Source organism: Pseudorca crassidens, chromosome 20 (genome assembly GCF_039906515.1).
Source record: "Pseudorca crassidens isolate mPseCra1 chromosome 20, mPseCra1.hap1, whole genome shotgun sequence".
Classification (NCBI taxonomy): domain Eukaryota; kingdom Metazoa; phylum Chordata; class Mammalia; order Artiodactyla; family Delphinidae; genus Pseudorca; species Pseudorca crassidens.
The window spans coordinates 18,637,326-18,651,260 of record NC_090315.1 but is presented as its reverse complement, the minus strand read 5'-3'; the positions used below and the strand labels follow the sequence as shown (position 1 = coordinate 18,651,260).

Here is a 13,935-nt window from a genome sequence, read left to right as displayed (position 1 = left end):
CCATCGAACGTACAACACAAAGACTGAACCTTAATGTAAACAATGGACTTCGGTTGAGGTTGGTCAATACTGGTAGACTGACTGTTATAAAGGTACCACACTGACACTGGATGTTGATGGTAGGGGAGGCCAGTTTCGGGGGATGGGGGTGGGTGGAGGGGAACCCTCTATACTTGCCACTCAGTTATGCTGTGAACCTAAAGCAGTTCTTTAAAACTAATTCTATTAATTAAAAAAGATAAAATGCCTCATGAGTGTGTATTGATTCTTTCAATTCAATTTGAGAAGTATCAAGTGTTTATTTAAACTCTTCTTTCTTATACCTGAATTCCTTTTTCTCACCCAAAATCATACTTCTCAAGAGTACACAAGAATCACAGAATTAGAATATCCAACACTTATTTACTTTATCCCATATTATACGCACAAAAGTTTCAGTGTAAAACACTAATACTACCTTAATCAACATCATTATTAAAAATAGTTAATGGGCATCCCTGGTGGCGCAGTGGTTGAGAGTCCACCTGCCAATGCAGGGGACACGGGTTCATGCCCCGGTCTGGGAAGATCCCACATGCTGCAGAGCGGCTGGGCCCGTGAGCCATGGCCGCTGAGCCTGCGCGTCCGGAGCCTGTGCTCCGCAATGGAAGAGGCCACAACAGTAATAGGCCTGCGTACCGCAAAAAAAAAAAAAAAAGTTAATGATACAATGAGGTATCACCTCACACCAGTCAGAATAGCCATCATTAAAAAGTCTACAACTAATAAATGCTGGAGAGGGTGTGGCAAAAAAGGAACCCTCCTACACTGTTGGTGAGAATGTAAATTGGTACAACCATTACGGAGAACAGTGTGGAGGTTCCTTAAAAAAAACTAAAAATAGAGCTACCATATGATCCTGCAATCCCACTCCTGGGCATATACTTGGAGAAAACTCTAATTCGAAAAGATGCATGCACCCCAATGTTCATAGCAGCACTATTTACAATAGCCAAGACATGGAAGCAACCTAAATGTCCATCAACAGATGAGTGGATAAAGAAGACGTGGTATAGATATATATACAATGGAATATTACTCGGCCTTAAAAAAGAATGAAATAATGCCATTTGCAGCAACATGGATGGACCTAGAGATTATTGTATTAACTGAAGTAAGTCAGACAAAGACAAATACCATATGATATCACTTATATGTGGAGTCTAAGAAAATGATACAAATGAACTCATTTACAAAACAGAAATAGACTCACAGACATAGAAAACAATCTTATGGTTACCAAAGGGGAAGCGGGGGGCGAGGGATAAATCAGGAGTTTGGGATTAACATATACACACTACTATATATAAAATAGGTAAAAAACAAGGACCTACTGTATAGCACAGGGAACTATATGCAATATCTTATAATAACCTATAATGGAGAAGAATCTAAAAAGAATGTATATATACATATATTACATATATGTATAACTGGATCACTTCGCTGTACACTTGAAACTAACACAACATTGTAAGTTAACTATACTTCAGTTAAAAAATAAAATAAAAGAATTTTATCATACCAAGTTATTTTTCTTGCTGACAAAATTGGAACAGATATAACAAGATCTTATTTGACTTCTATTAAACCTAGGTACAATAAGAGTATTATACTTAAAAAAATTTTTTCCATATGCTTTCCTCGTTTTCTTATTCCTCCATTAATAAAGAGCTGTACTATTTCAATATTGTCAGAAAGTATAGCCATTACATACTATATACTCTTTCCTTTTTAATCTTCAATTATTCTTAATTCCATAAACAACCAAATATTTAGAGCTCGTGTTCATCTCTTTATGTTCATGTTTCTCTAGTCACTTTGGTTCTCTGGTAGATTCCTCAGGAAGGGCTCAATATTTCCTGAATTTTTGCATATTGGTAAGAGTTTGTACCCTTTATACTTGAAAGTCAGTTTTCCTAGATTCTTGGTTCACATTTTATTTCCTTGAGTATCTTCGGTATGGTACTCTATTTTCTTGTGACACAAGTGTTACAGTCAAAAAGCTGGTGATAATCCAGTTTTCTATCAAATCATAGGCTACTTTTGCTTACCCAAAGGAATTTTTTTTTAAGTCTCATTATTTTTACTAAAATTATATCCTAAAGTTGGTCATTCTGGGTCAGTATTCTCAGGAACATGGTGTGACCCTTCAATATGCCGTTTCAACCCTTTCTTGTTTATGACAGTTTTCCTTGAATTACAGCTTTTAACATTTGTTCCAAGCCCTACTTTTGTTTTTTCTTCAGGGACTCCTATTCTCTGCATGTTAAGTCATCTTTACCTAGCTTCAACATTTGTCACTTTCTCTTGAATTCTTTGTATCATGTTCATTTCTTATGGAGTTTTAATATTTTTTCCCCATCTCCTATTGCTTCTAGTGCAATATCTGTCATGTTTATTCACTCATGTATTCTTTCCAGTTTAGTCTTAATGTCTGAAATATTTTTTCTTTTAAACCAAATTTTTTCCTGAATTTGTCATTTCATTTCTGAGTTTTTAAATTTCTGATTTATGTTGTTATACCACTTCCTTAATTTCTTATGGCTTTCATCTTTGGAAATAGTAGGTTATAGCTTCTTATTTGTTTGTAAACATGTCTTTCTTTATGCTTTTCAGTGTCCGTGGAGATGGTATTCTACTCCCTATTCTCTCTCTCTCTCTCTCTCTTTTTTTTTTTTACTTTGTGTGGGGTATGACCTTGATCCTTTTCCTGTGCTCATTTCTGTAAAGAGGAAATTAATTTTCCTGAACTTTCAGGAGGAAGTTTAGTTCAAGGTAGCTTTTCTAACTTCACAAAGCTCCCTGTTTCGTTTCACGCAGTTAAAAGGTCTGGCGGTTCGATTTCCAACGTCTGGCTCTTATAAACACGTCTCCACTTTTATCTGGATCTTCTGTTTCCTTCCCCTCTTTTATCCCTTCTCGGTTCAGTTCTGATTCCTCTTTCAGCAGTGTCTCCTCCTGAAAGGAAGACCTGGCTGGTCAGTTTCAGGATGCTCCATCCCCTTTACATCATCTTACCTGATGCCTTTTGCACTTACATGCTGTTGGAGGGGGCAAAACGCTCCCAGCTTCAGCTGCTGTTCTAAAACGGGATCTCTATGCTTCCCAGCGAATACCTACTGGCTATCTGGGGGGTGCTCATGTTCTCAGACATGACAAGCACCCTGTTTCTTCCCTTTGCTGGTCTTCTGATGTTTGGAGGGATACGTTGCCCACCACTTTTTTTTTTTTTTTTTTTTTTTTTGCGGTACGCAGGACTCTCACTGTTGTGGCCTCTCCCGTTGCGGAGCACAGGCTACAGACGCGCAGGCTCAGCGGCCATGGCTCACGGGCCCAGCCACTCTGCGGCATGTGGGATCTTCCCGGACCGGGGCACAAACCCACGTCCCCTGCATCGGCAGGCGGACTCTCAACCGCTGCACCACCAGCGAAGCCCCCACCACTTTTTTTGTTTGTTCATTTGTTTGTTTTTTGGTTGCACTGCGTGGCTTGTGGGATCTTAGTTCCCTGACCAGGGATCAAACCAAGGCCCACGGCAGTGGAAGCACGGAGTCATAACCACTGGACTGCCAGGGAACTCCCATTGCCCACTAGTTTTACTGAGAAGGTTTCCCGTGGGTTTTAGGTCTGGCGACCTAGTAGGTCTGTCTGGTTTTATTAGGGGATTCAAAATTATACCACCAGCACTGCTGCCATATTCTCCAAAATGCCACAGGGAGAACTTTTAACCTTGGCTCCCTAACACAACCAAGGCACGCTTCATCACGACCGAACCAGAGGAGAAAAGCTATGTAAGCATTAATTTGTGTAGAGTGTCTTGTGCTGATAATGACATTGTAACAAACTCTATGGATCCCCTCAGCCCATCTGAGTTCAGCCCAGGAGATGTTTCCAACCTTAAGCTCCTGCATCTCTTTTCTCTCTCTAGAGCTTTCCCTGGAACCATCAAAACTTGTTAGCCTGCCTTGAGCTTCCTGAGGTCACTCTCAAATAAACTACCTGAACCCAAACGCTTGTCTTGGGTCTGCTTTTGGGGGACCATAACCCAAGACAGAGACTAAGCTGTGTTCCAGTAGCTTTGCCTGTTCCAAACATTTCTCATGTCGTATAACCTGCTTATGATGTTCAAAAATGGGATGATGTTGGCTTAATATTTTTAATAGCTTTGATGAGCATCTTTTATTCCACACAAATAAAATGTTTGTCTTTCCTTGTCTACAACCTCTTTACTCCCTCAAAAGGCCCTGATTGATTGCTTCCCCTAGACAGTGTCATTCCTAAATGCTACATTTGTTTTCCAGAATTCAGCAATCCTACCTTCTAATTGTAGAGTCTACCCTTTTTCTGGGCGTGGAAGTGAGAGTCTTTTATCTGTAGGTGCCAAAGTATTCTTGATGTTTAACCAAATATATGTTGAATTATTGTCCCCTTGGTTCTCTGTGGCCGTTGTCTTTTTTTTTTTTTTTTTTGCCTGCGTTGGGTCTTCGTTGCTGCACGGGCTTTCTCTAGTTGTGGGGAGTGGGCTTCTCATTGCGGTGGCTTCTCTTGTTGTGGAGCACGGGCTCTAGGTGCACGGGCTTCAGTAGTTGCGGCGCATGGGCTTCAGTAGTTGTGGCGCACGGGCTCTAGAGTGCAGGCTCAGTAGTTGTGGCGCACGGGCTTAGTTGCTCCACAGCATGTGGGATCTTCTCGGACCAGGGATCAAACCTGTGTCCCCTGTCTTGGCAGGCAGATTCTTATCCACTGCACCACCAGGGAAGCCCCGCTGTGAGTCTTAGGCGTGAGAACAGGCCAGGTGAGATTAGGTCAGGTCAAATGCTACCTCCTCCGTTAAGCCCTTCCTGATCCCCCCGGGGAAGGTGACTCAGCCACCTCTGTCATGGCTCCATCATAATCTGCCTTGCATTCTACTCCATACATCTGTCTTCCTCCTTTACTGTGAGCTGCTCTTGCCTTTGCTTCCCCCATCCTGTCCCTAGCAGTCCGTCCATGAAGGTGGGGCAGGACAGTCTGTGCCTAAAGGCAGGTGGCCAGAACCATAGAAGGGGCTGGGCTTCACTCACGGGCTTACCTCCAGCTGGTGCATCATCTCAGCCCACCTCTAAACAGGGCTGAGCCTGGTTCATGCCCTGCACCCCGCCCCCGAATCTTGGGACAAGCCACCAGGGCTGGAACAGGCACAAAAGGTGGACTCATTTGAGCCCAAGGCATCCAGGAAGCTCTGTCTGAGGACAGGGATGGGGGACAGAGCGTGACAGGCTCCGTGCTGGGACCTGCAGGGCTGCCTCCTTGCCACAGGGCCCTTCACGTGGTGTCAAAAGAGGCGATTTGGGTTGTCTTGTTTTTTTTAAAGCTAACTTGAAACCCTACTGACAGCAAGATGTCTCTGGCACAAAAGCTGACAGGGAGGCAGCGGGCTCACTGTTTCCATAGCTACTGACAGGACGCCACTGGGCAGTGCTTTGAACTCCAGAGCATCTCAAGCTCTGCTTGCAGGATGAAGTTTCCTCGGCTCAGGGAGAACTCAGCAAGGAACCGGCAGTTGCTTATCTCAGTTTCTGTCGCAACGGCCTTCTATTTTCAATGACAGGGTTTAGTTTCTCCAGGTATGCAAAAGGATTTCCCTGCAGAACGCTCCTGCACCCAGGAATCCTGGGAAGCCGGAGATGTCCCTTCCCCCACAAACCTTCCCAGGTGGTATCATCTCCTTCCCAAGTCTGGTGACCCTGGCACATTTTCTGCACTGGGGGATGGCTTCGCAAAGTGGGGAGGGGAGTTTCCTGGGTGGCTGGCTGGCTCTCAGAGATGTGCTGGGCATGGAATAGGAGGGACTGACAGTTAAGTGTCAGCACGACCTGCTTCCAGCTTGGAAAACCTTTGGAGGGTCTGAGGAACTAAACCTTCTCAGGATTTTCCGGTTTCTCCTTCACGGGGAACCTGCAGGAGAAGGGTTCAGGTGCTTCCCTCCAAGGTAAACTCGGGTGTTTCCTGTGGAGGCATCTTCCCACAGAGGAGTGGGTAGCAGAGGCTGCAGGTTAGGGACCCGGTTTGGGTGTTGGACCAGGGACAGGCATTCCTGATCTGCTGCCCTTGGATGTCCCTCTTGGGGGCATATGCTGCCTGATTGATGGGCTTCTCCTGATCTGTTTCCTTGGATGCATCATGCAACCGGACTGGCTTTTGTTTTCAGTCCCGGTGGAGAGATGCACGCTGCCAGGCGTTGTGTGGGTCCCCGGCACACCGTGGAAATGCCACTTGCTCTGGATCGCCTGGAGAAGAAGGGCAGTACCTGCCACGGCTTTATCATCTCTGCCGTGGCCACCCATGTGGTTTATGGCACAACTCGCCTTTGCTAAAAGGGTCTGAGAGAACCTTGAGACTAACCCACTGCATCTGGGAGATTCTCTACAGTATCTGTCTTCAGGAAAGCACACATCGCAACTGAGCTTAATGACCGTCTTGCTTTGCAGCTCTGTGGGCGCAGACCTGGGGCTCCTCCTGAATGCGCTTTTTCTAGCCTGGCTAAGAAATTGCCACTTGTGTGTCCTCTATCTTTGTGTCACATTTCTAAGCTCATATGATGATAAACCTCCCCCAACAGGGAAGTCTCAGGGTATATCTTCTTACCCCATGGCATGCTCCCAATGGCACCCGATAAATGTTTCTGGAGTGTCCCTATGGAAGTATTTTGTTCAGCTCAAAGCAATCCTTTCTTTTCAAAAATCTCCAAACATGATTCTTAATACTAAGCATTACATTTAGAATAGCACTCAAGTTTGCATTTTTAAAAAACGCTTTTATCTATCTCAGGAACTCAGAAGATACTTAAGCCCCATTTTCTTACCACATAATGGAAAGAGATGAAGTGATTTATGCCCCTTGGTAAAGGCATATGGGCTGATGATGCTAGAGAGGAAATTCTACCCTCAGAGACCCCACTGCCTCTCTCAGACCCCATGGAGCCCTGGATGAAGCTGAGTAACCTACAGCCACTCTACTCTGGGCAGGGACCGGCAGACACATGAGAAGCTAAGCCGTGCCAATCCGGGCTAAGCCAGAAGGAGTCCTAGAGGATCAGCAAGCTCTCCCAATTAGGGAGTGTTTAAAAAGAAGTACCATTTATTTATGTCATAGACTAATTTCCTCATTTTAATAGTCATCTCAGTTAACGACTAACAAGACATAGCCTGAAAAGAAGGTCAGCCAGGTGAACTTGATTGACTAGGGAGAGCTCTTCATGATGAGCTCGTCTGTACCTGGATGCAGACAGACACACAGGAACACTACAGTGGCAAGAGAAGTCCAAACTCATTTATGCTCCAGGTAGGGAAGACGTGCCCCCTACCAGCTGATTTCCACTGTCTTTGACTGACAGTGAAAAAGTAAACTTCAGCCCAGCCCCGCATGACGTGAATGCTGAATTCATTTGGTCCAAATGAGATAGCATGTACTGAGTTGTGACGTATAAATAGTCTAGAATTTTAAACTCTTTACCGCAAAGTGAAGAGAAAAATCTCTACCATTTATGTTCAGGGTCTATTGGACCCCCTCCTGCAGCTAAGCCCCACCTTAGTGTCCTCTCCCATAGGCAGACGGCCAGAGGATGATGGGGCCTAAGGATTCGTGGGAACTGAAGGAGTGACCTGCAGCTGACTAGCTCAATAGTGTTTTGTGGTTTGTTTTTGTTTGTTTGTTTTGCTTTTTAATTAAGAAGCACCAAAATGAACTTGATATCGGCAAGACTCAACAGAGAAACCAGGCTGGCTCTGAGCCCAGTTTGCGTGGATGGGCTGGACTTGGACTTAAATCTATCCGGCTGCTTCTTGGACTTTGGAGTCAACAAAAGGCCATCTGCAGACCTGTGGATCTTAGATTGGAAGCAGGGTATCCCTTCCTGTAAACCCCAAGGGTCCTCTAGCCCTCTGCCCTGGTTGCTGACTCTAGGCTTCCTCTCTGCTCTGAGACCCCCAGTGTCCTTTCAAGAAGGCCTCCCTTTTTACTCAAGTTAACCACAGTCAGTTTCTACTATGTGCTACCCAGGAAACCCTATCTGTTCCCCAGCTCTCGTCGTGTTAAGGATGGACACTGGTGTCCCCAGAAACCTGCTCTTTAAAAAGGAACTGTTCTTACGATGGTGGAATTTGAGAAATTATAACAGATATCTGGTACACGTGGGTGCCTGGAACCCCAGCAGCATTGCTAATGCAGCCAACTTTCACACAGGCACGCTGACATTCAGGGAATTTCAGGCAACTCAACACAGAAGGAAGCAAAGTGACGTATTCCCTCCAGCTCCTCAGAAACCCAAGGGTGGACAGAAAAGGAGAAAGGTCACGGTGAGTGGAGGAAAGGAGCAGGGAAGGGACATTCATCTGATAAGATCCCAGGGGGCCAAGGGAACCTCTGGGCCTCCATTCCAGGTGAGGAAATTTTAGGAATCATGGAATCACAGCTCAGGCCTGGAGGAGCCTCAAGAACCTGGGCTGCACTCCCCTCACTATTCAAATAAGGAGGAAAGGCTTGGCCACCAGCCCACAGCAGGACCACAGCAGAAGCAGCTGGGAAGCAGCTAGGTCCCCGGGGAAGAGTCCTCCATCTGAATGGTGCTCAGATCAGCATGTCCTGATGTGGTGAAGAGACTCTGGGAAACCTTGGGGTCATGATATTTTAGAGCTCAGTATAGGGCCAGATGCTGGACACCTAAGCCCTGAGGTGGTTGATCTAAGTGTGATTTCAGAGCGGGCCGGCCCCGGACTCCACTTTTCAAAATGTTTTCACACCCTTCATCTCTTCTGCGAATCCCTGCTGCCTTAGCGGGGCGGAGTCGACTGTTCCCATTTTGCAAGTGAAGAAACAGGATGGGGAGGGCTAGGAGATTCGCTCAAGACCAGCCAGCCGGCCCTTGGAGACCTGAGACAGACCCCCTGGTCCATACCATCATTCTCTTCTCTCTCCCGTGGGATCAGGGAGACAGATGCTCCCAGACCTGCCACTCCAGATGACTTCCATCCCCCTCCAAGAGCAGCGTCCTGGTGCTTCTCACTGCAACAGAATGGAAGGTTTAGAACTTAGGAGTCAGCTCTGCTACCCGGTTTCCATGCCCTTCATCAAACACAAGGTGCTTTCCCTGCTGTGCTGTCTCACTTCCCCGCCCCAAGGCAGCAAGAATCTCCGCTGCTCCAGGGAATGGTCCGGGGCCCAGCAGGGGAGGGGTGGTTTGCCTGCTGCCCTCCGCCAAGCCTGGCCAGGCCCCCTCCTGCACCCACCCCTTTGGCCGTAACAGAATGCCTTCTGAACCCCTGTTACCTCTCCTGGGGCCTGGGAGGTGGACTCAGGGGGCCATCCAGTGCGAATGTCTTTTTACTCTAGTTGGGATGCAAAGGGAACAGTTTGCCACTAATCTTTCAGTGGAGACACACATATCAAGAATCGTAAGCGAGCACAGGGCTTCCTGCCTGGGATTTGCAGTGTTTCTCCGCCTTCCTTGCTGCAGAGGCTGAGCCTGACTTTCAAAAAAGGGCACACAGCCCTGGACAAATCCCGAGGAGGAAATCTCAGTGTACGTTGGTGCCAGGGACCTCAGGCCCCCTTTGGGGATTGCCCTGAGGGCCTCTCGAAACAAGAAGGAAGTCTGAGTGCAAAACTGAACATGTAGCATATGTCAAAGGAATGCAGTATTTCTGATTCCTAGTCGGTCTGCCTGAATATTAGATGCAAATAAGTGCTAATAAGTACAGTTGGAAAAGCTAATGGAATAACCGTCCTTCCCAGTAGGATCACTGCACACAGATGCACAGGGCAGCTGAGACAGCCTGGCCAGCCACACTCACCGTTAGCCTGGCCGGGTTAAAGCCTGTGTAGACGCGTCCTGTGGAAGCAGAGCTTGTATAGACTCATCCTGTGGAGGCACCTGTGGTCCAGAGCCTCCTCCTGACTGTAGGGCTGGGGTCAGGGAATCGGAACTCCTCTCCTCATCCTTTTCCCACTGTCCAGTGAGTGAGTGTGTGTGTGTGTGTGTGTGTGTGTGTTTGCCCGAGTGAGTGTGCATGGTACTGAAGAGGTTCCCTTGACCACCAGGCTTCAGCAACCAGCCCAGCAGCCCAGCCAACCAGCAGCCAGGACCCCAGGTGGTGAGAGGGGGCTGGAGGTGTAGGGACGAGGGGGCACAGGGGCAGGTAGAGGGGCAGGGAACTCTGGGCTCCTCAGGAAGGTAGATTTCTGCCCACTTCACCACCAAGCCCTACCCCTTTGTTTGCCACCTCCTTTCCTCCCTCTCAACTCTGACAGCTTTGGGTCATGGGATGGATAAGGACGCCACTGTCCTGCTCTCCCTAACACTTGAGTCCTTGTCCCTTACATTCAGTTTGTCCAATCTGCACCTGACTGAGGTGGAGCAGGTAGATTTCAGCCATACACATCCCCCTCCCTCATATGCACACAAGTAACATGCAACCAGTGGAGCATGGCTGGGCCTAGGGCCCTGGTCTTGGAGAGGGAACCCCAGCACCGAACCCATTCTACTTTGGAATCAGCAGCCCAGTCCTGGCTCTGCCATCCTCCAGATGTGTGGAATCCAGCAACCTGGTGGCTTGTGACTTGTATGCTGGGGGTAACCTTGTACCTCAGTTTCCTCCTCTATAAAACAGGAATAATAATGCCTACTTAGTTGTTGCAGAAACTAAGGGAGATCATGATAGTTTATCAGCCGATAAAATGAGAGGAGGGTGAACATCCTTCACTTTATTTTACTAAAGGTTTCTCTACAGGTTTTTGAAAATACTGGGTGTCCCTTCAAGACTAAGAGGTGACTGATTAGCAGTTTCGTGTAGCTCCTGTGAGAAGCCAGCCTGTCTTCCTTCCTGGCACCTGCTGGGCCCCTGCAGGTGGGGGCTGCCTCTTCTCTGGAAGAACAAGGACCATAATATCAGAGCCGCCCACCGACTCCCTTCACGCCCCTGCTCTGCCCTGGCTTTGTGTGGCTACGGATCTGTCACGTGCCCACTCTCCTCTTGGGGGGATGTATGCAGAGGGGTTGGTTGACCCAGGTGGACCTCGTTCAGGACCCCTCCCAGCTCTCAGGTCCATGACGCAACAGGGACTTCAAGGAGGTAGCCCTCAAGGGAGAGCCTGAGTCATGGGGCGCTTTCAGCAGAATCCAGAGCCCTAGGAATGCGGGGATAGGTGGGGACACGGGGGCTCGAGGCTGCCCAAGACCTTGACCGAATTCCACCGAGGCTGTAGCCCAGGGACCTTTCACAGTCTTCCTCGACTCTATCCAATGCGTTTCCCCAGCCCCGCGCCCCCGCAGAGTCGGGTCCTAGGCGCGCCCTCCTGCCCAGCTGTGGTCACGGCCCACTCTGGTAACACCTAGTCCTTTCCCGGGGTCGGCGCCGGCGTGCGACCCCCCGAGGCAGTGGCAGCACTCTGGCCGCGGTCTGGAGCCAAGTGGCAGCCGGGAGTCCGGCTCTCAGGGAACCCGGGAGACCGGCGCCACGCCGGGCATCCCCACCCCCACCCCGGCGGCCGCCGGACCGCGCCCAGCGGCGTTTACCTCCCAGCGCGCGGTTCCTGGGGCCGCCGGAGTCGCAGAGCGCGCGGGGGCGCGGAGCCCGTGAGCTCCCTGGAGGGACAGGTCGATCGCAGGAGTGATCCCCTTCCGACCCCGCCACCGCCGCCGCTTCCACCACCGCGGGGCGGGGCCCGGGGCGGGGCCCAGGCCGGGGGCGGGGCGCCGGGCGGGCGCGGCGCTATTTCCAGCCTCGCCGGAGGCTCCGCTCACACTTCGCTGGGAGCCTTCCCAGCGCGAGAGTAGGGTCCGGCGGTGCAGTGAGAAGAGGAGACGAAGACGACAACGACGACGGCGGCGGGAGGGGGACGGACCGGAGCCGGGGACCGAGGAGGAACACGCCGCCGCGCCCTCTCCCTCTGCTGCGCGCTCCGGTGGCCGGCCCCACGCCTCTCGCCTCACCCACCGCACGGGGCTCCGCTCCGAGCAGGAGGAGGCACCAGGCCCGAGCTGGGGCGGGGGTCCTCCCTGCAGCCCGGGCACACCGGAACGGAGGATTCGCCGTGGAGGACCGCGCCCGGGCTGGTGGCACCCGAGGCCCCGCCAGCGCCGGCTGCGCCAGGTAGGTGCGCTGCGCCCCCGCCCCACCCCTGTCCCCGCTCTGTGCCGGCTCCCGCCGAGAGCGGCGCCACGAAGGGTCCCGGGAGGGCCCGGGACTGCACTGAGCCGCATACCCGAGAACCGACGCCGGTAAGAGTCCCAAGCCGCGGGCGGAGATAGAGCGCGCGGGGTTCCGGTCTGGCCGCACTTTGGGGACTGGCTCCAGTAGCGGGAACTTTAATTAGACTTTTGCTCCTTGGATTTTAGTCGTTGCCGCGCGTCTGTGAACTGCCACCCTGAGGGCTCCCTCGGTCCCTGCGGATCCTCCGCTCCTCTTCTTCGCCCTGGATGCTGGGCGCGGGGAGGCAGCGTCGGGCCCGGAGAGAGCCGGGCTGGAGCCCCGCGGCGCCCAGAGCTTTCCCGCGCGCTGGGGACTGGGACTCGGGGACCGGTTGTGGCGGGCAGGGGCGAGGAAGGAGTTAGAGGCTGCCTTCTTGGCTTCCTACGGAACGGCGGAAGGTGCCTACGGGTTCCGTCGCGCGCATCCTCACCCCACGACTCTCCGGGGCACCAGCCTGTTTTGTACTCGAGGAGAGTGTGTGTGCGTCAGTGATCGTGTGAAGGTGTGTGCGTGCGTGTGTCTAGTAGTGCAGGAGCCCAGGAGTGGGCGGTGAAAGGATCCGCTTTGCCGCGGGACCCAGCCGAGCTCTGGCGGCGGCTGCAGCTTCAGCTGCTGGCTTCTCGTTCTGCACACCAGCCTCGCCCGAGGCCTCCCCGGCCGGGCGAAGGCGCATTCGCGGGATTTAGTTGTGCCAGTGCTGGCGCTTGTGTCGGAAGTGACCTCTCTCCCTTCCCCTAACTTTGCGGTAGGTCTGGGCTCCAGGCCCCGCGACCCCGACGTGGAGCTGGCGCGGCAACTATGCAGCGCCCTCGGCTGTGGGCACTCGCTGCCCGGCTATCTGTCCTAGACGAAGAGTAGGGGCCAACCCTGGGACTCTCTGTCCCTTAGCCGTCTCCGATATTGCGGTGGACCCCGGATCTTTGGGCCCCCTCCCACCTGTAGGCTGAGCCGTGATTGGCTATGCTAAGGGGAACGGGTTGGGCCCTCTGTATCTGTTTGGCGGAGATCTGGCCTGGCAGCGGAGCCTGAAGGAGAGGCCTGTGAGTGAAGGGACGTGTGTGTGTGTGTGTGTGTGTGTGTGTGTGTGTGTGTGTGGCGGCGGGGGGGTGGGGGTGGGGGGCGGCAAGTCCTGCCCTAGAACAATGCAGCCTCTGGGGCAAGAGTGGCAGAGCCCTCTTTAAAATTTCCCAACTGTCATAGCCTCTCCTGCCCACCCTCTGCCCCTGTCCCAAAGGCAAGGCAGATAGGCCACCAGAAGGGGTTGACACTCTGGTCCCTGGAGGAGACCTTGTTTTAATCCAGACAGCCCACTACATATGGCAGGACGGGTTCTGGGAAGCCCTTGGCGGGTGTGGAAGCACATTCTGAAGACTTCATCAGACTTGCCTCTGTGAAGTGACCCAAAGGAGGGATAAAATTCAGACCCTGAAGAGAACTGGGCCTCATAGGATGATCGATAATCCAATAGCAGTTAAATAGAAAAAAAACCCCTCAAAGTCTGACCCCATCTGTTGCCTGGCCCATTCACCCTGGGACAGAGGGAAGGCATCGCTTATTTATTTATTTACCTGGAATCAGACTCCACAAGAGTGATTTATGTTCCCCCCAGTATTGATTTTTTAAAAGACCCCAAATTTAAAAGTCAAGGCTCTCTTAAAGCAAGGTC

The 13,935-nt window shown here is 50.9% G+C and overlaps 2 protein-coding genes across 2 annotated transcripts in view; one reads left to right on the top strand and one right to left on the bottom strand.

The window, feature by feature from the left end:
* Positions 1 to 688: 688 nt before the first annotated feature.
* On the bottom strand, positions 689 to 12,280 carry LOC137215539 (collagen, type I, alpha 1b-like). The gene is made up of 5 exons (XM_067720881.1): positions 11,594 to 12,280; positions 10,564 to 10,677; positions 9,349 to 9,407; positions 8,978 to 9,084; positions 689 to 3,000 (listed from the first exon to the last, which is right to left on the bottom strand). Exons 1-5 carry the CDS (start codon positions 12,278 to 12,280, stop codon positions 2,921 to 2,923), a joined length of 1,047 nt encoding a protein of 348 aa, XP_067576982.1. The 3' UTR covers positions 689 to 2,920.
* The window catches only part of CHST8 (carbohydrate sulfotransferase 8), a 121,215-nt gene continuing 119,308 nt past the window's right edge, over positions 12,029 to 13,935 (top strand). The window contains exon 1 of the mRNA XM_067718280.1: positions 12,029 to 12,170. The gene's annotated coding sequence lies outside the window, so the exon portion shown is untranslated. The remainder of the gene's footprint in view (positions 12,171 to 13,935) is intronic.